The sequence below is a fragment of the Dermacentor andersoni genome, chromosome 1, assembly GCF_023375885.2.
Source record: "Dermacentor andersoni chromosome 1, qqDerAnde1_hic_scaffold, whole genome shotgun sequence".
Classification (NCBI taxonomy): Eukaryota; Metazoa; Arthropoda; class Arachnida; order Ixodida; family Ixodidae; genus Dermacentor; species Dermacentor andersoni.
The window spans coordinates 331,084,004-331,110,495 of NC_092814.1; the positions used below are offsets into that span (position 1 = coordinate 331,084,004).

General features: G+C 47.2%; 1 protein-coding gene across 1 annotated transcript; it reads left to right on the plus strand.

Annotated features, from left to right (window-relative positions):
• Positions 1 to 5,535: 5,535 nt before the first annotated feature.
• Positions 5,536 to 20,771, plus strand: LOC129381326 (uncharacterized). Its single transcript, XM_055064073.2, has 4 exons — positions 5,536 to 5,624; positions 13,311 to 13,487; positions 13,924 to 14,286; positions 18,918 to 20,771. Exons 1-4 carry the CDS (start codon positions 5,613 to 5,615, stop codon positions 19,734 to 19,736), a joined length of 1,371 nt encoding a protein of 456 aa, XP_054920048.2. The 5' UTR covers positions 5,536 to 5,612; the 3' UTR covers positions 19,737 to 20,771.
• Positions 20,772 to 26,492: the final 5,721 nt, after the last annotated feature.

The window sequence follows — 26,492 nt, forward strand, 5'->3', positions numbered from 1 at the left end:
GAACAAGCGTGTTTCTTCTTTTTTAAGAGCGGTACCAGCCCCAGGTGAACCAATCGACTTTCCGAGAAAAGAATTAAGGCAATTATTGAACCTTAATATGAACAACAGTGTTAGGGAAAAGATACTGCCTATGTACTCAGACTGAATAGGGGACAACGGGAAGTCTTTACCAATGTAATCTCCGTGGCTTGTCTGGCGATCTCCTTCAAGGTGCCAGCAGGCGAAATGAAGTAGAAACATTTAGTCTAATCGATGGTGTTTGCTATTCATACTCTATTCGATTTCAGAATTCAGTATTAAAATTACTGAACAGCCGTTTGCGTTCGAATGTAACGAATAGCAGCACTTTTGAAGTCTCGAAGGTGAGGGGCCAATGCATGTGAGGAGTCTTATTCCGAATGATTGTGCTGCTGGAGAGTCGTGGCTGCTGCGCAGAGCCGCACCAGTTCCCGAGAGAATTAACGCACGGGTGCTAATCGGTTGTCCTGAACATGTTCGCAGCTGTCATTCAATATGAACGCCCCATTTTGGGGCGGCCTGCTAAATCTGCTAACTTGATTCAGGCAAGGAAAACATTTTTTGGTAGTCTCACCATGTCTGCAGACATTTAAAACTGGGTGACCAATGTGGTACCACACTTATCTTCTTCAACGAACACAGTAGATCGACATTTATATCTACGTGTTCGTGAGTCATATCGTTTCTTTAATTGCTTCATTATTGTCTTTATGACAGTGCACCGGATAACTTAGAGCAACCGTTTATAATACAGAAGTTGCTTAGTTGAGCAGACGTACAGTTCGAAACGGCATTACATTTAGGTATGAAACATAAGAGTAGCATGCTTTTCTCAGAAATCACGCTCGAGAATAATTTATTTCGTTTACACCCCTAGAAAAATCCGAAGTACGCGGCTGCCTTCTTTTCTTTTATGTTTATTCTTTTTAATGAAACAAATGTTGGCGTTTTACGTCTGGCGATATATGATTATGAGGTATCCCGTTCAGTTCTCACCACCTGGGATTCCTTAACGTGCACCTAAATAGAAGTACACGAGTGTTTTTCCATTTCGTTCCCATCAAATCCCGCGACCTGTGGTTTGAACCTGTGAGCTGGACTTTAGCAGCGCATCGCCATATGTAGCCACTAATTAGGCTACTGCGCCGCTTTTTTGTTGTTGTTCTTTTGTTAAGCTTTGACTGCACAAAACATTTTACACGACTTATGGGCCAAAGAGCATATATAATCGCTACCTAAACCTCTTTCCGGCGCCCGAGGTCCGACTGCAATAAAAGAACCCGTACAAATTACTCCGGATTCTGTTACGCGAGCAAAACGGGAACATGAATGGAATGTTGCACTGCAGGTTTCTTTTTTTTTGTATAAAAATACTTCCCGTAAATCTGAGTACAGGGCGCTGGATGAGGCAGATATGTTTTTTCTTTGTTCGGAGCGGCAAGCAAGAAGTTTACATATGTTTTTTCGGAAAACCTACGCATGGAAAACTATATGCGCAGAAATACACACGAGAGATACATGCTGCTTGAAGAACAAGAAAAATATTTGTTCTTCAAAGCGAACCGTGCAATAATATTATAGAATGAATGCGGCCGCAATGCACGCGCTATCACCGAAGGCATAAAAAAAAAAAAAAATGAAATAAAAAAGAGAAAGAAAGGCATCTATTTCTAAGGCATAAATACATGCCATATGCAATTATGAACACGGTTGCCAGCAGTTTCCAACGGCGCGACCATAGAGTAAGGAATACAACAAGAGCGGACACTCCCATAGAGCCCAGCGGCCCAATTGACTGCAGCGCACCAAGCCGCCGGCGTTATTACCTGAACCACACTTCCGGTTTCGGTTTTGTGCGCGCGCGTTTTGAATGCTAGCTAGTACGCATCACGCCGGCTTGCTGGGTTCTTTTTTTTTTTTTTGCTTCTACAGCTCGACCGCGCGCGGTATTCGTGCGAAATCGTTTATTAAGTAAAATTGATTGCGAACCATCTTTACAAGCGTCCATCGAATAAGTGCCACGTGCAATTTCATAAAGACGCAAGACGCCTTGTAAAATGAGTAATTGAATTGAATTGGGTTTATTGATAGGAAAGACAGAGAGGTCGACCTGAGCTAGTGCGCTCTAGTCTGCTACTCTGCACTGGGGAAGAGGGAAGGGGAGTGAAAGTACTGGGATGGATGATGATAAGAGCAGTGGTGAGTGCTTATGTACATGAGACAGTTGTCTCGCTAGAGCCGCTCGTCGAGCTTGGTGTCCTGCAGAAACTTCAACAATACTTTTGTTGCACGTATTGAAATTGCAGTGTCAGGCCATGGGCCGAGGATAGCTTCCTCCGACAGTGGCTCCTCCGACAGTATTTTATTCTATACAAATACTCGTCGCGGGGTTTTTGTGTATTCATCCAACGTTGTGGCATCAGGTAAGCAGCAGTAGTTCCCGTAGGAAGTTCCGCCAGGCGATGTCAGCTGAAAAAAAAAAAAAAAATTTACTTGCCATTTTGGCGTTAACATGCAAGAATAATGCGTGTAAAGGCGAAGCGTGCGAAAGTGGTGAATGAGTCATACACGGCGTAGAAAATACCCGACTCATCCCAAACAATACCATACATACCACGAAAACATTCTATTTCCAAGCATTCCCCTCTTCCCGGGCCTTACTTCCTGCACTTTAATAGCACGAATACAGGGGCTACTGCGCATTTCCAGAACTTGACTACAACGGACGCGATAGTACGCTACGAATACACAGAGGTGACCACAACACAGGCCGTCAACCAGACCATGCCGGACGCTCGCAGAATTCCTTCTGCTAGCACTCAAGACAAATGCGTGGGTGCAAAGTCTGTCTTCAGTCGATCAGGAGACAGAACTTTCGATTTACAAGTTCCTGGCGTTTGAGCTCCTTGGCATTATCTTCTGCGCGTTCTGCCGGCGCAAGCTACACGCTCCCGTGTTATCACTCTTGGCAATTGCTCATCGCGTTTTCGACAAGCGTGAGTAGCGAAAGGTGGCTTAACTTGGTTTCGGGGCCATAAAAACTGTCACAAAGTTGTAGCAGTAAGACAGTACGCGCCAAACTAACTTTGTCGCCACGGCCGAGCTGCGTCACGACAGGCGCGGCGAGCGTGCCTCATAGGTAACAAAAGAAAGTAGCGAAAATAATTTTCAATGTTGGGTGTCAGAGAAAGCGTCATAAACTTGTCTTGTCACTGCATTAAAGCACGATACTTAACTGCGCACTACGGTCGAGCTGCTTTTCGCTAACCGCGTCACAGCGCCAGGCGCGCCCAGTGCGCTTGAATAGTACCCCAAAAAGTAACGAAATTAGTAACAATAATGTTGGGGGTCAGAGAAAGCGCCAAAATTTGTCGCAGTAAGATTCAGTACACGCGAAACAGCGTCAAAGCGCCCTGTGGGCCCACCATGCCCAAAACTACCGAAATAAGTTAAAATAATAGTGGCGCTCATAGAAAGCGTCGCAAACATCTCCCAGTACGATTCATTAATTCAAATCAAGTGCGCCATGACGGCCGCGCTGTTTTTCGTTAACTGCGTCACAAGTCTAGCCTATAAGTGCCGTGCCGTAAACCTAATTGCTTGAAATGCTTCGCAGACGGTTTTTTTTTTTTTTGTACCGCCAAGTGACACGGACGGCGACTAGAAGCAGACAGGATGAACGCTAACTCTCAACTAAATTTTTATTTACCAACTCGCCCAACTTTCTATCGTTTTGGTTCGCAGACTGTCGAATAAAATTTCTCACCTTGCCGTATAGTCTCATAGTGCAGTGTTGCCATGTCGAAGTTTAGAAAGGACGTAAGAATTCGCCGGGAGCCCACCAAACCAGGCTAAATCTAAAAATAGCAAAACAGGCAAACGGGTGACCGAACAGTCCAACGCTCAGATGTGCAGCCGGTCTCGCCCGCTTTGGCGGCGTGTCTGACGAATGACGCATGCATCTGGCTCGTCATTCGCCGATTCGCCTGTCGCTAGGCAACGGAAGTAAGCCGCAAAGTTTAATTTAATTTGTACGCAGATATTTTTACTTTTGCCGGCAAAGAATTAAAAAAATTAAACAATTTCTGGTAGCCTCATTTGACATTCTTTTCGATGCTCGCGGCAGCAAACTGTCGGCGTTACTACTACCGTGACGTATTTCCTAACGCCAGTTTTCGCCGAGTGTCCCCTCTTGTTAAATTTCTTTCTCTTGGCGCAACCTTGATGCGGCCCAATCCACTTCGATCGTAGCGTCACCACAGTATTTTTCGTAGTCGTCGCGCCTCACTGCAGGGTACCTGCAAAGCATGCGCCGCCCCAGGCGCTCGTCCCGCTCAAATTCTAGTGCACTCTAGTTTCCACATATGGTATCGGTGGCGTCATCGGTGACCAGACGGTGCACGCTAGTCTGGCTCCATCTCACAGCCATCGCGGCCGCAGAGCCCATCTTGCGCGGCATTACGCTTTTCTTCTGACGCTTTCGCCATACCTTCCTCCTGTGCTTTCCTCCTCGCGCCCTTCGCTATCGCAGTCTTTCATCCCCCGCTGCGCTCTTTCATCCTTCTCTGTGCACGCCGTGCACGCTCGCTCAGTTACGAGGGGCGCAGACGCCGGCCCTAGCCGCAGGAATGGGGGCCTAAGAGCTGCGCTCTAAAAGGGCGTGTCAGCTGTTAAAACGCCCATACGGCCTAATTCGTGTTTAGAGTGTACTGTATACTGTGCCCATTGGGGAGGGAGCCATATATAGTAACTCTAAGAGGGAAGCGCGATAGAGGGGCGCGGCTGTACTACACGTCTCATACATGACGTGTTTGGGCCATTCTCATTGGATAGTCATCGTGGATGAGTTTTGCCCGAATTTTTTGTCCTTCCTAACGCAATTAAGACTGACATAACCTCCGTCATTAAATAAACATTATCCGAGCCATTACCGTGTCACAACTGCTTGTTCGTACTCACTGAAATGAATTCTAAATGCAGCAGCGGCGTAGTTCCTGAACGAATAGATATGGCGCACTACAGCCCGCAAGAAGTGAAACGCAAGCTTCAAGCGATCGACGTGTTATCTTACCTCGATACGTTTTCCTTATGTGGTCACGTGTGCAGTGGCCGCAATTATTGCTTCGCGTGCTTTTTCATGCATGTTTTCTTTGTAAATTGATGGATAAGTGACGCCTATACAATACTTTTCGTTTAAGCGACCACGAAAAAAGCGAGGCGGGTTAGGCGTAAGGCTGCGCGTGGCGAAAGCACAGCCAAAACTACACAAATATAGACTCGGCTTATTTCTGCTCGCGGACCGCCTTTTTATATGGCTCCGTATTAACAACGTCATAATGCTCTCCCTGGTTATTTTTATTCCATGTTCGATGAAAGCTTGTTCAAGAAAAATAATGGGGCTGGACGTAGGCAACATCGCCTTTTTTTTAAATTGAAATTGGCGCGTCTGGAGGTGAGTTCTAAACAATTTTTGCTACTGCGGCGCCATCACTGGAAGGAACGCCAAACTGTTCCGAGCACGCGCAGCCTGCCACAGTGGCTTAGCACTGGTTTCTGCGTGCGCTGACGTGACCAGGCCCGGCCGCCGGCTCCTGATGCCGCTAAACGTAAGTGTTGTCATCCGCTACGAATTCTCCTGCCTTTGCGTTTGGTTCATTGTAGCCAGTTATACAGCTCCGCAACGCGAAGCCTTCTGTATGCAGCTAAATGGAAGGAATCTTGGACATGGGGACCCCGGCGACCACCATATCTGAGAAGTAACCTCGAAATCGGCAGCGACTTGTCTGCTATGAGAGATAAGCTTCGGTGCTTGGTTAAATAAGGAGCTTGGTAGCCATTATGTGTGCCGCTCCGACGTGCAATACGCTGAGTACCTCCGACGGCAGATGAAATGCGAACACACCCGCCGTGCTGGCGTAGTGGCTTTGCCGTTGCGCTGCTAAGCCTGAGAGCGCGAGAACACATACCGAGCACGGCGGCAGCATTCCGATGGAGTTCGAACTGCGAAACGCACTAATGTGCGAACCGCACAGTAGTGGGGCGGCCTTCTTTAACACTGAAGGTTTTGTAGTTCTACCAAAGGATATGTTTGAGGAGAAAGCAGTTCAGTTCTTTATGAAAAAGTTGCCAACTTCTGCAAGGATGTTCGAATCGACATGCTATGTAACATGATTATCAAGTGTAGAGGCAACGCGTTGGAAGTGTTTTTTTTAGTGCCAAGACGCACAAACCTGATGTTTCTGAGCGCACTATAGTCAGTGAAAAGGGGACTTGGCAATTGCTTGTTAGCCAGTTTCTTCAAAAATCGTTAAAAGCATTGGCCATCACTAACCCTTTCCTTATAAAGAATTCTGAGGAAATTATGAATTTTCTGAAGTCTAAACCGAGCATTGCCTACGCGTTTTCTGTAGATATGGAAGATTTATATTATTCAATACCCCACCAAGAGCTCTTCACAGCAATGAAGTAGTGCATCGCCAAGAGTGGCGTCGTTCCTTTCCAGAATTCGGCTGGCATGTCTGTTGACAATTGTTTGACCCTTCTTTATTGTTTATCTTCAAAGTACTTTTATCGATTTTAATAACAAGCACTATTGGCAGACCAAAGGCATTTGCATCTTATCATGCGTTACACCCATTTTAAGTGATATTTTTTTAGCCAGCATTGACCAGATTTTATCCTCTTTTTTTTAATCCGGACGAAGTCACGAAAGTGTACCGACATGTTGACGATGTTTTGATCATATTGGACAAGCAGAGCCCTTTACACTACTGCGCTACTGTTAATAAAATTTGAGATGATTTTAAAAAGCATGGAAAGGGACTGACGTTCACTTGCGAGTCACAGAAGCAGAATGCCCTTCAGTTTTTAGACATACGTGTCAATATAGTGAGGAACGTGTGTGTTGGGCCTATGCTCCGCCTGTACAAAAGCAGCTCTTGCCTTATGATTCCGCCCATTCAAAGGTCGTAAAATGAAGTATTGTGAACCTATGCCTGGTATCAGCACTGGACAAATCGTGCGAACATGAAATGCAAACCAGCTTTTTTAGTCTATTGGAAAGATCTTCAGCTTCTGGTTACCCTCAGTCAGTCGTGACGACTGTTGCCGAGACCCTCCTGAAAAAGTGAAGAAGCGCACGACAAGCCTGTAGAAGAGGAAAGAGGAAATAAACTTGCGAGCTGAAGTGGTACCCTACCAAGACGAAATTTCGCCCAAACTGAAGGTTGCGGGCAGGTTTGGGGCACCGGAAAAGCTATCCAAGCTATGCCCTCGTATCTCCGGCAAGGAATCCGCAAAAGGTGGATGTGGAAAAAAGTATGCCAGGCCATATGTTCGGTGCCAACAAGGAGTGGTATACGAGATACCGCTGTCCTGCGAAAAAGCCTATGTACGCCAAACTGGCAGTTGCCTGAAGGATCGGTTGAGGGAGCACCAACGAAATTTAGAGAACAGCGAAGACGTGTACTTCGTACAGCACTGCAGTTTCTGCAAGAAGTGTTCGCCGCATTTTCAGAGTGCGAAGATATTACGTAGGGGCAGAGACCACACCGCACGAGAGCTACTGGAAGCCTTCCATAAAAAGAGAAACGGCAGTGATTGCATTAGTGATAAGTCAATTGTGTTATATAGTTCGGAATGGGACCTTTTCTCAGCAAGAAAATAAGTTGTACTTTGTGGGATGTTGTGGTGGCACGCGTTCTTTGTCTTCGAAAGCGCATGCGCGAAGCAGCCTTTGTATTCAACTTCTTTTTGTGGAATAAAATCAGTTGTGAGGCAGCGATAGTCCGTGTCTGTCAGGGTTCTTTTCTTTTGTGTGTGTTTTTTGGCGCTGCTGTTATGCCTGCACTAAGGGACCAACTCGACCAAGAACTCGTTTTGCTGATAGTAGAACTGCGACGCAAATTCGAAAATAATTTTAAATAAGAAAAAAAAGCGCAAGAACAAAACCGGAACCTGACCAAGCAGCCGAGCGAACCTCGTCGTATGACGTCACGAGCGTCCCGTCCCCAGAGGAAGGCGCGCAAGGCATGCCGGTCTCGCCCACTGACAGCGAAGAGCAGACACTCGGCGGAATCGTGACCGCGCAATACCTTCGGGTGACAATGTCAGTCGCACCAGTCCTTCGGATCTGTCAATATTGACAGGCCTCACGAATGATTCTTACGAATTCGATAGCAACGAATCGCTGTTCGCATTCGACCCGCCACCACGAGAGGCAGCGCCCATGCGCTACATATCATGCTACGACATGAAGACCAAGGGTATAGCCCTAACCACTGATCATATACGTGCTGCTTGCTACTTTAGGTCTTCTACCCCTACTCGTGAGAAGCGCTTCGCATACTCACTGCAAGATCTGGAAGCGCGACTTTCCGCATTTGTATCCCGCAAGAACACCGCTGACAGTCCAGCATTTGTTCACATCGGCAGGTGCAGCGACCACTCGTCGTTCGCTTGAGATATAATGCTAGCCGCTCATCGGTGATATCAAATAATATCAGAACATATCAAAACACAGATTTGGTGCATGTAAGCACCGTTTCATCACTCTGCATCGCGCTGATACGAGCACCATGCACCTTCGGAAACAGCGAGCGGGAGACTGTATTAGGGGAGCGTTATGCTGTCTACTTATCATTCTTCGTATTCTCTACATGCACACAATGTATTTCGTTAAGGGGACATAGATGAGGACTTTGCGCGTGTGATCGTTCCTTTAGAGAACCCGTAGTTTTCTCGCGGAAATGCCGATGCCAGTATAGACATCGTTGACAGCTGAACGAGGCGGTTGTTTACGCTGCTGTATCGAAGGGGCCTACGCTTGCTGCCAAGTTGGGATACGAGGCAAGCAGTGCAGCTCGGAAGCTAAATAATGAGTCTGCATGACAATACACAAAAACACACCCATGTTCGTATTCGCATTTAATTTAAGGAAGTATCCATAGGCGGAATGTTTTCATTTTCCCGGAAAAGGAGGTGTCCCACATAATTTGAGCCAAGAATTTAAAAATGAAAGGCGCGTCGGAAGCGAATTAAACCCGACGCATCCTTTTCGCAGTGTCCTATAGTAACTCAGACATTTTTTTTTTCTCCATAACTCGCTAATTAAGTTTAATTACCCAATTTCTTAAATTATTGGCCGAGGACCCCAAGTATAATGCGCAGATTTGTAGAGCACCTTCAGGAACCACCGATCTAGTTGTTTCCTTGACGATACGCCTCACGTAGTCTTTTTCCGGGTTGCAAAGAAAGCCCCCGAAATATGAAAAAAACCGTGACCGAGCGTTTGCGCAGTGGTATTGCGCTGCTCTCAAGCGTGCGTTCGGTGAACAAGGTCGGCTGCATCGTGACTGGCGACGAGGAAGCGGCAGGGCGTTTATCGGCAGTGCTCGGCCAGCAGCATGCATTTTCGCCGTCATCCGGCGGCGAACATCCCTTGGCTGTGGCTACAAATGCCTTATTGGCACTTTTAGTATTAGGATATTACCTCTAGTGTTAGATAATTATTTACCTAAATAAATCTCAGTAACGAAAAAATTACTGGCGGCTACTACACTGTACTGGAAACAATCACTACGTTTTCTTAGAGTAATGCAATTGCATTTTTTAAAAATCTTGGTGCATCATGGTTAATTGGGACGCCCTGTATATATTTATGACCTCTGCATGCAAGTAACGATGTTTCCATCCACAATAAATGTTGTAACTTATTGGAAGAGTTTCTCTTTTTTTTCATAAGTCGTAAGCATTGCTTACTGGAAAGAGAAGCGATACTGAAACACATATCGTTCACGTGCATTTCACACGCCATTTATAAAAGATTCTGCTGAAGGAGTCACTGATGTCTGCAGGTTTTTTTCGGCGTCAAAAGAGCGTGCAAAGCAATTTCAAACGAGGTATTCCGGGCAGTATTCCGTCGATAACGGCAACATAACAATATCGATACTGCTCCGTATCGTCGCTTCTCGCTTTTTGTGTGTGCAGTGTACGAAATGAGGAATCGTTTATTTGAAATACGTATGGGCATAACTGAACTATACAGAAGGAGTTTTCTTCATCCTGAGGGCTTAATTAGCTTCGGGTCAGTCGCTCAGGTCCGCCTGCAGCATACGCATGAACTACGCGACTGTGACATATAAGCTTAACCTTCGCTGAACGCGATCGGCATCGGCTCAAACTGTGTGTGCGGATGGCGAGGGCTGAAGTTCGTGCAGCCAACAACGCCACACCATTTGGCTCCCATCTCTTGCACATCAGTAGGTAACGCAACTTCTCGCGACACCAACATCTCACGCCATGCACTAGCTCACGATCGTCCACTTCTGATCGCTGTCGTCTGCATGGTCCCGGCATGCTCTGCATGGAACACTTCTGACGTCATACACAATGTGGCCTGTGACTGAGGAGGAGGCAAGGTAGGGTGTTCTAGACAATTAAATTCGTTTGTAAAAAAATCTGCGCAACTGTAAACCGTGCTTTTTTGAGCACATGACCAAAGTGTTCCGAGGAACGTACCCAGCGAATTTCGTCAACATCCGTTGACATCGAAAAATCTCCGGAGTGGCCCTGTAACACTTTAACGCGTGCCTTCTGTAGTCGTTCTCTGGTGCTGAAGACATAGCTGCAATATATTTAATGAAATGGCAGTAAAAAAAAAAGATTGCAGATCCAATCTTATATTCACACTATATATATTGCAATAATATTTTATGGCTACGCATAAGAGTTTTGACGGCAACGAAGTGGGAAATACGGTAATACAATCTCGGCATATCTCAGCACGCATCACCACGAGCCAACGTGCCGTGAGCAAACTTGGGAAAGCCTGCAGTTTCGTACCCATAAATATTAGTGGATGGAAGCAAACGGCCTGTGATTTCCCATTTTGCTATTCTAATGCCATTGTCTTTACTTTTTCCGAGGGTTTCCATTGTTCACGTATTGGATACATAATTTCAATCGACTAGTGTATTGCCCCGCGAGATGTAGCTGCGCTTCAATCGCACGACCATAATTGATGTCGCTGCTCGTTGGTTTGTAAGCGCATTTCAGCCTCGCCGTCGCGGTCATGTGAATTGACCCTGCGCTGTGTTCTCGCCGCGTATACTCCGTTCCATACATAGCAGCCAACGCTGTGGAAGCTACGCAAGGATTTCGGTCAAGAAAAGTTAACACTCTGCGCCTTAATTCCGTCCATGCTTCGCTGCGCGCCAACAGCAGAATTCGCTCGCGCTGGTATGCACGGGAGGCTCCTCGCGACGGGTCGCAAATAAACCTGAAAGGAAGAACAAAACTGAAAATGAACTAAAGCAACGCATTAGCAGCCGTATACCACAGTGTGTTTGTTTATAAGGATTAAAGCTTGTTTCATTCAATACTGAGCCTGTTGAGAAACGAAGCTCAATTCACATGGTCGCGAAGGCGATGCTGGAATGCGGTTCCAAACCAATGAGCAGCGACATCAATTACAGTCGTGCGATTGAAGCGCGACGTCTCGCAGGGCTGCAATGTACTAGCATATTCTAGTATACACAGTAGTGGGACACAACATGAGGGGAGCGGGGAACAGGGCGGCCTATGAGGCTGCCGGCGAGAAAGTTAAAGACTGCCATCGCAACCGTGAAGTAAGCCCCTCACTGCTGGACCACACCTATAGCTCCAGTAAAGCAGTTACATCTAATGTAGACAGGTTTGGCGTGAGAGTGAGTCATTGTTTCAGCATGCAAATATGCTGTTTGGAGTAGGTGAAGACGTCCAGCACTGCTACAGAAACAGCATATATACTTGTTCTTTCGGGTCATACTGGACAGACAGCTCATCAATGGCAGGAGCTTTCGCAAGGGTCGGTGCAGCCTCGTATATCACAAGAAAGGAAGCAAGAACTACTCAATTATGAGAGCGGTGCCAACAGAGGGTTGGTTCAATGGGCCCTGTGCATAGGACCCGTGCAACGCCACTACGCGCGAAAGGCGCCGATGGTACTCAATGACTTAATTCGCAGGCAAAACGCACAAAATTTACGAGTAGAACCTGCCAAATGCATCTTTGCAATTCGTGTTTTGAACCCTTTCATAAGAAGCCGTAATCACCTCAGAGCCTGAAAGGATGAGGCCCAATTAAGGTGAGCAGACAGACAACGCGTGTCCCACCTTCGCACATGGCAACCTCGAAGTTAACTTATAGCCATGAGGTGTTGTCCCGCCGATTTCTTAGTTAATATCCTTGTACAGCAAAATAATTGTTAGCAGTTCTTCCATATGGTACAGTTCGTTTAGGAAAAAGGTATAGCAGAAACCATGAGTACATTTCTCACGCCTCACAAAGGGTCTTTACAATGGTTAAAGGCTTTTTGTGCTTTGTTTCTTTGTTGCAAGAGAATCTCGACGGTCCGTGCCAAACCACCACTGTAGCTCAGTGACTATATATGGCATTCTGCTGCTGTGTCCAAGGTGGCGCGTTCGGTACCCAGCCTTGTCAACAGCGTTCCGATGGGTGTGGAAGGCAAAACCACTCGCGCAGTTACATTTCGGGGCACGTTAACCAACCCCGGCTTGAGCCAGTGGAACATGGCTCAAGTGCTGTTTCTTGTAGCCGTCAAACTCTATCAACTAATCGAATCCAACTGATAAAAGCACTGTTTACGGTACTACATTCCTAGCCCACGTACACCTGTGTTCGGCTACCAAACTGAGTGTTGTTGTTTAAATGCGAATAGCATTCTTGTCATTGTCGGACCACGTCTCGTTCCGGCTGTCTAGCTATGCCACCAAAAGACGTGGGCCGATCCAGGAGATATTGCAGTATAAACATGTGGACCCATCCAGAAGGTTGTGAAGTCTACTATGTAGTCTGTTCACGTGGGTGTGTGCCACTGGGTGTGTTCCACTGTTGTGTGCCTGTGGGTTTGTGTCACTTTTCAAGGAACCTCTTTGGCGCCAACTCGGGTCAATGTGTATGTGCCAGGGAGTATGAGCGTGCTTTACGGCGGCGCCCCCAGGAGGCGCCGCGCGTCCATGGGGAAGCGCGAGAGTACAGCGCCGCCGCGGTACACGCCCCATATGCATGACGCGTTTCGGCTGATCGCATGCTTGAATGGTCATTGTAGACCGGTTGGGCCAGAATTTTGTTCTGTATGTGAAGTTCGGAATAAGTGAACCAGATATAAGAACGCATCACATACGCACATAATCTCACGAGAAAAGTTTGACGAACTAATAATTAGACTGTAAACGTTGCTGATGTTTTAGGCTCCAGCCACCATGTTCCTCTGACATCTCTGACACTTCCAGATCATGGACAAGGAGGCATTCAGGTTCCTGAAGTTCGCCGAAGAGCTGTTCGAGGATGACCCTAAGTTGCTCGAGAGGGCTGCCCAGGTCGCCCGAGATGTAATAAATATGCCTTTACTGCTCGGCCCATGTACGCAGCAAAACGGAGGTGCCCGCTGCTGGATGTTGACTTATGTGGTAACTCATTCCGTCACTTCAACCACGTCCACGCAGAAAAGTAAAGGGTGTGCATCACACACAACACACACTAGCTGCAATGCATTGGTTAACTGTTTGAATTTATATAAAGCTCACCGCACAGACGCTTGTCGCAGTGTTTCCTACCACTAAGATACCAGATGACGTTCTTCTGCTCGTTGTCTGTGCAGGTCAGTGACAAAAGGACTTTTACACACATATAAAGCGTACGTTAGGACAGACTGCGACTGCACAAAACATCTCCCGGAATGCTCCCGGAATCGCTAAGGGACAAGGCAGGCAAGACAATTAGAACTGTTCATATACGGCACTTATGCCGACTCACCTTGTACGAGTTCGAGCCGTGAAACGAGCCAGTTCATTTCGTTTCTGGAAGCAGCTCTTACGAACTTTATTGCCGTTGCGCGCGATGCAGGAAGAGTTGAACGAGTGCCTGAACCCCTTCGGCATTGACTTTGACGAACTGCGCGAAGGCAGCCTACACTTCAACATGATCCATAGCTGTCCCATGGCTCCGCACGACCCCAAAGCTGCGGTGCTCTTCTTGGCTACATTGTGGTTTCTGCGGGAGCACCGCTGTATCTCGGGCGTCATCCTGAACGTGTCAGTGCTGGAGTGCTTTCGCCCGGTGCAGTTCCTGCAACACATCACGTTCTCCAAGCGGGTCGTCACGGCCCACCTGACCGGCGTCGAGGGAATCGAGATCCCGTTCGAAGTGTGCCCTCTGGTTCGGTTGCTCGACAAAACGGAGCTGCTTACGCACGTGAGCCTCGACAGGGTGAGTTTTATAAAGGCACGCTTTTTCCAGGCATCATGAGGAATGTGCCGATAATTTAGTCATCTTTACGCGGCACAATGGTGTGACAGCGCTGATAAGGCAGCCGCCGTGGTGGGTCAGTGGCTATGGCGGACTGGTGCTAACCAGGAGGTCGCTGCATGGTTTGATTCCCAGCCCTCCACAAAATTCGGAACTCACTTTCACTTATCATTCTTATTTTTCTAGCTTTTATTTGCCCCCTCTTCATTCTTGTAAGACGATCAGGCAAGCAAGCCTCTCGGCCGCGTGTCGTAAGGTTAGACTTGAGTCCAAAATATATTGAGCATTCAGGTGCCTTATGGCTCGCTTGTTTGGCTGGCTATAGGCCGTGGGCCGCGGGCGTCTCAAGCGCCAGTTTTACCAAACCGCTCGTGCGACACGTATCGAATGAACCCCCGCGGTAGCTAAGTGGCTGTGGCGTCGTGCTGCTGATCGCGGGTTATATTCCCGACCGCGGAGGCCGCATTCCGACGGGGGTGGAATGCAAACACGTTCGTGTGCCGTGCTTCGGGTGCATGTTGAATACACTCAGGTTGTCAAAATTAATTCGGAGATACCCCTCATTATGGCGTCTCTGATAGTGTTCGGTGTTGTCGGTATTTTTCTTCGAATCCGGGGGTTATTAATGAGTGTTTATTTCTGCCCCGCCCCCCTTTGAACCGGTGTTTTTCGGTGTCTAATTTCAATGGCTGAGAGAAATCGGTGGTTATCGGCGCTTGCGTTGTAAATCGGCTGTATACAATTAACGCATAAAATATAACGCACCTGAGATGACACTTCTTAATTGAACAGATTCCAAACACTCTACATAATAATTAATGAACCCACCAGTGAAAAAAAGTGAAATGCGACGCATTCTGGAGCATGAAAGTAATACGTAATTTTTGTTGAAAGAAATTGCCATGTGCATTGCGAAAAAATTGTCAGCCATCGGAGCATGCTCCTTTCGGCTCGGAGAAACTCAGTCCAGAGAACGCACGTTGTACGTTTTTGCTTGACACGGGGATGACAAGAGAATTAAATGAAGTTCTTGGCGCGACCGGCCATTCTTTGCTGTGCTCTCGCCAGATACTGCCAAGGCCATCTTCACCAGATGGAACTTTAAAGTGTGGATATTCTGTAAGGGGCTTACATAAACAAAGTTTTTTTACTTGTTTTAGCATCTGTAAAAGCTCTTTCTCAACAAGAAACGAAAACAAAATATGCACGCGAAGTGAAAAACACGTCTGAATGAGTCGTCTGAGATTTTTTCTGTCGTCTGGTGACTCAAAAAATCATAGACTCCAGGCGATTTTTGCCATCTTTTCTTTTTAAGGACAGCTCCAATTTCGTGTTTTTTCCATTTTTATCGAATTAGAGAAAACCGCCTGGGTGGGTAATTTTCAGTGTTTATCGGTGAACACCGAAAACACGGAACCCTGCTCATAAACCTGTGCAGTTTCAGGACGTTAAACTTAATATTTAAATTTAAATTTATACATATCATTCCTGGTTCTTTCACACGCACATTTTTATTTTGTTCTTCCTTAATACCCTCAGCCCATTCCCCTAACTTTAAATCTTTTTCCCGCTTGCCTAAGTAGACGTCTCAATTGTAAAACTCCGCATTCCGCCATTATCTCCTCTCACTTTTCATTTCTCCTTTCTTGTATTACCAGTCCAGCCTCCGTGGCGCAATCCGCTAGAGCATTCGGCTGTTACCAAAAAAGAATCTCGGTCCATAATTTTCTTGATCCCAGATAAAAGTTCGCTGTCTCTAGGTTGCATGCCGTTGGTCTTCTTCCTAAATATATCTTCTTTATGAAGCAAGCGTAATCTCTGTCACATTTTCTACACCACAACTACTTTCAGCAAACTCAAAGCACTGCGCAACAACTCTCCCGACGGCGTAATGCTCCATCACTCAATTCTCGGTCTTTTCAATCAACTCACTATGCCAGCAAGTCTTCTCGTAGCTGAGCAGCCCGCTTGTATTTATTGCCTTTTTATAAATAAAAATTTTATGCTTTGGGTATTAATTGCTTAAAAGCTCCTCTTGCATTTGATTGATTTTACTCCTGTTGTTGCTTGTGGTGGGTGCGGGCTGTCCTTTTCATTTAATTTCTGTTCTGAGTACATTTGGCTAGGGACCCAGTATCATCGGAACAATATGTAACAAACATTAGTTTACCTAGATCTATAACTACTAGCACCTCATAGCCGGTGTGTTGCTTTGGGACAATAAACCTCATAATTTGGTTCGATTTTTGCAAGGAACCGACATGGTGGCACAGTCGAGTGCGGCTTCGTGACTTGTCGTTACAGAGCCTTGCACATGATGCTTAGCTCTTACCGTTAGAACGCGTGCTTTTCCAACTACTTTACCAGGAGATGCGGAAGCCAGGCGCTGCGGCTTGCCTGGCGATTTCGTGCAGGTGCCCACGCGCATTCGCTAGAACCCAGCGCCGATTAGGGGGACGAAATTTCTCGCGAGAAATTCCTATAAGCGGCGGGGAAATTTCCTTTCCGCGTCCCGCAACACCACCGCCGTACAACGTTGCCTGCACGACGCTGGTCGGCAATCAGGTGACATGCCCTTATCGCCAAGAACAGCGCAGCTTTAGCATGGACAAACAATGGAGTGTATTAGAAAGGTGCGAGGGGGGGGGGGGGGGGGGCGAACAGCCAGTGAATGGACCAGCCAGCGCCGCAGTTGCTTGATTGATATGGCGTTATATGCCGATACTGCTCTTCCGCATGAGGTCGTGCCTTCGATTTACTATAATTCTGGTGCGAAAAAAAAGAGACCCCCTTCGCAGTTGTATGCGGATGTGCGCAACATATTATTACACCAAATACTGCGAAGCTGTTTAAGGGACTTCTCACGCCCTTCAGAAGTGTACTTATGCGGGTCTATACTCGCCGGCTCACGGCCTTGCTCGAACTAAGCAGTGCGTTCAAGCGCAGTCGTAGCTGGCCAGAAAAAGATGCACATTCTCCTTCGTCTGCGTCCATCGTCAGCGCACGTACCTACATGTAAAAAAACGGAAAAAAAAATTCTAATACCATGGAGAAGACTACGAGGGTGACCAAGTGAAATCATTTCTGCCATGTTGTCAACACCCCTTTATGGTGAGATGCTTGGACGGACGTAAATTCGTATTTTGATTTTGAGAAACCAGCCAAGTAACAGTGTCTAGCGTTATACCGAACCATCATCCGTCAAATACTATTTTGCTGCAAGATTTCAGCAAAAGCAAAGCAGCGGCAAGCGCAAACTCGTTGTGTTCATGGCTTCTTAGGGGGGAAAAGCGCCGGTCACTGCATAAACAATGCATAAACAAGCAAGAATTGATGTGTAACAAACCACATACAAATTAGCCGCGCTTTTATCGCTGCTCCGACGCCGACACTTGTCTAGAAACAACCTCAGTATGCATGTAAATACGGTCGCGTTGGAGCGAGAAATTGAGGATTCTCTGGGATTATTGTGGGTAATCATTTTTCCTCACTCCTTCACTTGCAACATTTGCTCGGCGGAGAGGCACGTCTTCCGCAAGTCGAGCTCATGCTCTCGCAGGCCACCATTGAAGTGGCTTTCTTATCAGAGACACACAGAGGGGCCACCATCCCTAGCGACTCACTGCGATATGTACGTGCAAGTTGCGTTACAGAGCGGCCGATGCGACAAGTGGCTTCCATAGAACCCTGCCGCAACCATGTAAAAATTGGCGAGAACGGCTCATCACTCGGGAAAAAAATTGAGTTTCTTTATTATTAACAAAATAGCCCATCTGTAATAAATGAATAACCCGGAAGCTGTGGCCAAATTTCGGTGAGGGTGTAATGAAAAAAAAGAAGGTTCGTGCACTTAGACTTCGGTGCACGTCAAAGGAACCCCAGGTAGAGAAAATTAGTAAGTAGCCCTCCACTACGGCATGCCCCATTAACGGACCGCGGTTTTGGCACCCAACGCCTTAGACTTGACTTTTGTCTATGTAGACAACAGAAAAATAGAAAGCGATGAACCACTGTTAAATATAACGGCAAGATTCATGCTGGCTGTTATGGAAACATGATCAGTCATAACAAAACCAGCATTTTTTTATATTGTAATATTCCCGACGTTGTTGGCCATGATTAATGTTCGTTTTCCTTTAGGGGATTTGAAAGGTTAAAAGAACGTGCTGCTGGGCTTGTTCGCTCATACTTTCACAATTTTAGCACGCGGAAATATTAAGGCGAAATGAAAGCGTAGCGCCAGCCTGTAAATGTAGAGGTGATACCAGAGAACGCTACATGTTGGTTGCTCAAGCGTAAGCTGAATCATCATCGAATCGCATTTTCCTAAGCGCCCGAGAAAGCAATGTTGTGCAAACGGTTTAGCGTTTGTCGGGAAAACCCATTCCTCGGGAAAACATGACCGTGCATGCAACATCTATATAACGTTGACGTGGAACCAAAGGTGGGGAAAAATTTTTTTTTGCAATCTTAGTTAATAAATAAATATATATATATAAACGGGGAAGGACTACAGAAGTCCGACTTTCGTCACGTATGACGCCTCGCGACGTGTTTGTTTCTTCGCAACATCGATTGCCTTTGAACTGCAGGTAACGCTGATGGAAGCTGAGGGCATCCATCTCTCATCACTGGTCATTGCCAACCACGGACTGCAGTGTTTGGCCCTTCGGAACGTGACCATGAAGGACTCCGTTCTGGCCAGACTCGCGGAGGAGTTCAAGGAGCACCGCCGACCGCGAGAGTTTGAACTGCGAGGGAGGATCCCCTACAGTGCGACGCGCACTGAACTGCTCTCGAGGCTGCTGGACAGCTCCTTGGAAATTCTAAGCCTCGATATCACGTGCGACCTGACCCAGCTGTTCGAGAAGCTCAAGCACAACACGCAGCTGATGGAGCTCGAGCTCGGACGCTGTTGCCCGGCTGGCGCCTGTCTGGACACACTAGCTTCTGCTATGGCCCAAAACATGACGCTGCGGCTCCTCGCTCTCAACCTCGACATGACATGGATGCCGGACACAAGTTTCTGCTGGAAGCACCTGGGTGCCCTGATTAAGAACAGTCGTTGGCTGGAAACTTTGTCTCTCCGTGATTCGTGTCTGGGTATTCACGCTGTGCACTCGATAAGTGAGGCCATGAAAATGAACGAGAATCTCCAGACGCTGAACCTGATTGGCTGCGGATTCTCCTGCACCGACTGCCTGCAGTTCGTGCGGGCGCTTTCACAAAACTCTTCGACTTGTATGAAGTTGAAACTTGGCGTCTTAACGGGAAGCGAGTGCGAGCAGAGCCAGCTTCTCGGAGAGATCGAAGATTGTGGACTGGACGATCGCGTTCACTGGATTTTCACGTCCTCAGGCAGAGACAATCGCCTTTGCATTAGAAAAGGACACTCCATTTCATTTCCTTGAGCTCAACTGCCCAGCCATGGGCAGAGTTGGGACATTGTTCCGGGGCCTTTTAAACGTCAAGCACATGCTGACGACCCTATCTCTCCGGGGATTCTACTGCTCTACGACGTCGCCAGACAGCTTTCGCGATTCTTACGAGAAAGTATGGTTCTCAGGAAGTTCAAGCTGGACATGGTTTCCACCGCCGGTACAAGCTTGCTCATTCTTCAGGGACTGGAGCACTCGAAATCTATGAGGTCACTGACGGGGACCGAGAAATGCCTCAGATAAGCCACGGCGCAGGGTTTCGAACACTTTGTGCGGAGGAACACGAGTGTCATAAAGCTGACTATTGTCAAGGAACATACTAGACCGGATACAATCCTCACGCCTTATCTGCGGCGTGGCCTAACAGAAAACTACAGTCTGCGCGAGGTAAGGATGTTGGGCTCCCACGGACAACAGCAATTGCACGAGTCGGCGATTTCGCGGTCGCTGCATCTCAACACTGCGCCGGCATGCGCCACCACATTAATGGCGGACAAGGAACTCACGAGGGCAACCGTGTTCACCCTAGAGCTGATCATGGCTTGCGATCCAGGCCCGGACATCTTCTGCATGGGCATGGGCTGCGATAAAGTGGTTTTTGTAGAGAAGCTAGAGGAAGCCATCAGGACAGCCCAGGACGACCTGTTCGGTCTTGCCTGTCTGTAGAAGTTGGCGGCAGAACTTGCCTGATCACGAATCAGTCGCGGCCAATTCCCAAACTTCAACGAGGAAGATTATGCCGAAATATGCAAGTGCTTGCACTGCATCGGTATCCCGAACGTCACGCCGCCCTTAGGCGATTTTTGATATACCTGCTGCCATTTAGTCAACAACTCGCATTGAGTTGAGTATTACTGTTAAACACTGGCACTCATCATTTTGCTACTTCGCATCATTCTTCATGTTATCACAAGTTCATTGCTTTCAGCGCTCTTGTGGCACGTTTTAATGTCACCTGCACATTTCAAATTGTCAATAAAGAAACCATGTCACATTTTCCATGCTAAATTTGCCAAGATTTATTGTGCCTATACCTCGGGTCACAGTGCCCGAATGAGCGCTCTGTATCAAGATACGTTAAGTATCGTTACTCGATAGCAGCGATATCGATTAAAGACTGATACAATGTGGACTGGAAAGACATGTAATAGAATTGATTTCCGGCCTGATTCCGATGTAGGTGTAAGCATAAAAAGACCACATGAATATTCCTGTGGTGCAGCGGTGGCGTAGAGGTAGAGCATCCGCCTCGCGTGCAAGAGGACCATTGTTCGAAACCCGGTGCCGCGCAATTTCCCACCGGATTAAAAAAAAAAAAAAAATTCGCGTGTTGATAAAATTGCATCAACAGGCCTGGAGTGAAGCCTGATCCCGGTGACCAGAACCAGTAACGCACTCCCTCACCAGAGCAGGATTGGCCACCCTGGTGCAGTACTTGGGCACAATCTCCCATATGAATACAACAATCGAACCCCGGCCCTCAGTCCCCAGCAGCTGCGAAGCACCTGACCACGGCGGCGGTCAGACAGGCCGCCATTGGAATCTGAACCTGGCAACGTTTAATGCTAGAACGTTACCTAGTGGAGGCGAGTCTAGCGGTGCTATTAGAGGGCAGCAAATGGGATATAATACGGCTCAGTGAAGTTAAGAGGACAAAAGCAGCACATACAGTGCTGAAAAGCGGGCACGTCGTGTGCTACCGGAGCTTAGCGGAGAGACGAGAACTAGGAGTCGGATTCCTGATTACTAAGGAGATAGCAGGTAACATACAGGAATTCTATAGCATGATCGAGAGGATGGCAGGTCTTGTTGTGAAAATCAATAAGAGGTACAAATTGAAGGTCGTACAGGTTTATGCCCCTACATCCAGTCATGATGACCAGGAAGTCTAAAGCTTCTATAAAGACGTGGAATCGGCGATGAGTAAAGTCAAAACAAAATACACCATACTGATGGGCGACCTGTATACCAGGGTAGGCAAGAAGCAGGTCAGTGGGGGAATATGGCATAGGCTCTAGGAATAGCAGGGGAGTTTGCAGAACAGAATAATATGCAGATAATGAATACCTTCTTCCGCAAGCGTGATAGTCGAAACTGGACGTGGAGGAGCCCGAATGGCGAGACTAGGAATGAAATAGACCTTATACTCTGCGCTAACCCTGGCGTCATAAAAGATGTCGACGTGCTCGGCAAGGTGAGCTGCAGTGACCATGGGATGGCAAGAACTGGAATTAGCCTAAACTTGAGGAGAGAACGGAAGAAACTTGTACATAAGAAGCCGATCAATGAGTTAGCGGTAAGAGGGAAAATAGAGGAATTCCAGATCAAGCTACCGAACAGGTATTCGACTTTAACTCAGGAAGAGGATCTTAGTGTTCAAACAATGAACGACAATCTTATGGGCATCATGAGGAGTGTGCAATAGAAGTTGGTGGTAACTCCGTTACACAGGATACCAGTAAGCTATCGCAGGAAACGAAATATCTCATCAAGAAACGCCAAAGTATGAAAGCCTCTAACCCTACAGCTAGAATAGAACTGGCAGAACTTTCGAAGCTAATCAACAAGCGTAAGACAGCTGACATAAGGAAGTATAATATGGACAGAATTGAACATGCTCTCAGGAACGGAGGAAGCCTAAAAGCAGTGAAGAAGAAACTAGGAATTGGCAAGCTCAGATGTATGCGTTAAGAGACAAAGCTGGCAATATCATTACTAATATGGATGAGATAGTTCAAGTGGCTGAGGAGTTCTACAGAGATTTAAAGAGTACCAGTGGCACCCACGACGTTAATGGAAGAGAGAATAGTCTAGAGGAATTCGAAATCCCACAGGTAACGCCGGAAGAAGTAAAGAAAGCCTTGGGAGCTATGCAAAGGGGGAAGGTAGCTGGGGAGGATCAGGTAAGGGCAGATTTGTTGAAGGATGGTAGGCAGATTGTTCTAGAGAAACTGGCCACCCTGTATATGCAATGCGTCATGACCTCGAGCCTACCGGACTCTTGGAAGAACGCTAACATAATCCTAATCCATAAAAAAGGGGACGCCAAAAACTTGAAAAATTATAGACCGATAAGCTTACTGTCCGTTGCCTACAAAGTATTTACTAAAGTAATTGCAAATAGAATCAGGAACACCTTAGCCTTCTGTCAACCAAAGGACCAGGCAGGATTCCGTAAAGTCTACTCAAGAATAGACGATATTCACACTATCAATCAGGTGATAGCGAAATGTGTGGAATATAACCAACCCTTATTTATAGCTTTCATTGATTACGAGAAAGCGTTTGATTCAGTCGAAACCTCAGCAGTCATGGAGGCATTACGGAATCAGGGTGTAGATGAGCCATACGCAAAAATAGCGGCTCCAAAAATAGCTATAGCGGCTCCAGAGCCACCGTAGTCCTCTATAAAGAAAGCAACAAAATCCCAATAATGAAAGGCGTCAGGCAGGGAGATACCATCTCTCCAATGCTATTCACAGCGTGTTTACAGGAGGTATCCAGAGACCTCGATTTGGAAGAGTTAGGGATAAGAGTTAATGGAGAATTCCTTAGTAACTTGCGATTCGCTGATGATATTGCCTTGCTTAGTAACTCAGGGGACCAATTCGAATGCATGCTCACTCACCTGGAGAGGCAAAGCAGAAGAGTGGGTCTAAAAATTAATCTGCAGAAAAATAAAGTAATGTTTAACATTCTCGGAAGAGAACAGCAGTTTACGATAGGTAGCGAGGCACTGGAAGCGGTAAGCGAATACATCTACTTAGGGCAGGTAGAAACCGCGGATCCGGATCATGAGACCTAAATAATCAGAAGAATAAGAATGGGCTGGGGTGTGTTTGGCAGGCATTCTCAGATCATAAACAGCAGGTTGTCATTATACCTCAAGAGAGAACTGTATAACAGCTGTGTCTTACCAGTACTCACGTACGGGGCCGAAACCTGGACACTTACGAAAAGGACTCTACTTAAATTGAGGACGACGCAACGAGCTATGGAATGAAGTATGACGGGTGTAACGTTAAGGGATGAGAGCAGATTGGATGAGGGAGCAAACGCCAGTTAATGACATCTTAGCTGAAATCAAGAAAAAGAAATGGGCATGGGCAGGACATGTAATGAGGAGGGAAGATAACTGATGGTCATTAAGGGTTACGGACTGGATTCCAAGCGAAGGGAAGCGTAGCAGGGGGCGGCAGAAAGTTAGGTGGGCGGATGAGATTAAGAAGTTTGCAGGGACGACATGCCCACAATTCGTACATGACCGGGGAGGTTAGAGAAGTATGGGCGAGGCCTTTGCCCTGCAGTGGGCGCAACCAGGCTTGTGATGAGGATGACTTCGGAAATTGCAATTAATTATCTAACTGGATAATTACTGTCCTAATTATGAAAGTGTGAATGGGACATTTGTAAGCACTTTCAAATGACTTCTAACTCTGGTGCTTTCAGCGGCGTACTAATTGCGTACAATTTTTCCCAATGGCAAAGAAACCTCACGAATATGAAAAATACCACGTTACTGCGCCGTATGGGAGAGGCATGGAGTATGGGAGAGGCAAGTATGGGAGAGGGAAGTATGGGAGAGGCATGTGTCCAGCAGTGGGTGTAACTAGGCTGATGATGATGAATCGCTATCAATTTTCAGGCTGTTATTTTAAGGTTTTAAGTTAATATTTTTTGTTCATATTGAGGAAAGTAAAACAATGACATTAACATGGCAGTCTCTTTGTTTCACTTACAAAATTAAATGACTTCTTTGGGGAGCTCATGATGCTTTTGTTGGTCGCCGTCTTCGTTGCTGACAGGGGTGTTAGTGTTTTTGGCTGCCACGGCATAGGATCTAGGCAAGAAGCAGTCCGCTTTGATGTGGTTCCCGGCACAGCGGCGACAAAGGGATGTGCACTTGGCAGCCTCGTGGCCGAAGACTTCGCACCTTTCGCAACGTGGTGTCTCGCATGCCTTTCCTAGGTGTTCTTCCGTCCCACACCGTGAGCACACCTTCTGAATTCCTCGGTTGTCGAACATGATGCGATGGCCTTGTATTGACATAAATTTGGCACGGGCTTCGCCATTTCCACGCGAATGACCCTTATGCCGGTGCCGACTTTAGTGTGATTCTTCAATTGCAAGACCTTATCCATATGTAGACAGGAGTGTCGCAGGTGCGGCGTCTCCCACGTACGGGGGGACACGGAAGGGGAAAATGTAGGACTCGTGGTCCGACTTGGGCTATTGGGACCTAGGCACCTTTGTGAACGAACGAGCCCCGGGACGATAATTTGACAGCGGCTGCTGCGCACATGACAGCTGCGATGAACTTCACTCCTCCCTGGTGTTAGAAGATATCAAGGCCTCCTGGCCCTGCGGTTTCTTGGATGGCGTGGATTATTTCATCGGCGCTGCTGCCTGTTGACGCGCTGAAGGTGAACCAGTGCGCCTTGGGTGGGGGCTCAGGGAACGCCATCCTCGTTGAGTTAGACGGCTACACTCTAAAAAAAGTTTACACCCTTTGGGGTGTATATCTGCCACACAACAATAATCGTCATCTGCCTTGCTTGCGTTTCCTTTCCTGAAGACGCTGCGCCCGCTACTTTCCTGTCGGCAATGCTATGTCATGCTGATAACGCGCATCCCGGTAGTTACTGGGAGGTACCGGGTTCGCAGCGTTAAAGAAAGGAAATGCGGACAAGACATATGATGTTTATTGTTGTGTGGCAAGATACGACTCAAAGGGTTTAAACGTGTCTTACACTCTAAAACAAAATTACACCCTTTGGGTTCTATCTTGCAACACAATGATAAACGTCATCTGTCTCGTCCGCATTTCCTTTGTTTAACGCTGCGAGCCCGGTAGATGCCAGTAACGAACGGCATGCGCGTTATCAGCATAACATAGCATTCCCGACAGGAAAGTAGCGGGCGCGGTGTTTTCAAGAAAAGAAACGCAAGCGAGGCAGATGACGATTATCGTTGTGTGGGGTGTACCTTTGTCTGAGAGTGTACAGTGTAGATGTTGCCCTGGCTACCACTGCGGGACGCGCGACGCCTGGGCGTTGCTCACGTTGGTCGATCGCTCGAAAGGCACGCTTATCACTGGACAAAACTCCCGGCGTCGGCGTCCCGCTTCGGCGTCGGCGTTCCGAGTCGGACGTCGTTTCGCCTCGCCTCGCCTCGTGGAACCTCGCCTCGCCTCGTGGAACCTCGCCTACCCATGCCCTCCATGTGGCGCAAGGAAGTTACTGAACTAATTGATATTCTCAAGATAAAATAGTATAAAAATCGCAAAGTACGACTTTCTCACATCCTACAGACGTGATAACGTCGGATTGTAATTTGAATATACGAGGAAACCTAATGCTGTAACGCTAAAACTGAAAAAACGCACAAGCCCCTTTTCCAGCGTTTCTACCATTCATAGAGCGGTTATGGCCTCCCAGATTTGCGCGCGCAAATCTCAAAGGCCATAAAGCGGCACGTCCGGTTCCTTGCAACACCTCCAGATGGCGCTCGCCTCCACCGCACCGCGGCCCACGCAGGAGGTAGCGTTTCTACCCGAAGGCTCGCCTTCGTGCATAGCGTTCGCCACCAGCGTTTCCCGGTAAACGTTATGATTACTTAAGCAGCAGTTTCTGGGAAGCGTGAGAAATAGTCAAGCATCCTTAAATGTCAGCGTGTTCCCCTCTTAAAGACGAAGCTTTACGTCCTCGAAATTTTTTTCAAACGGAATCA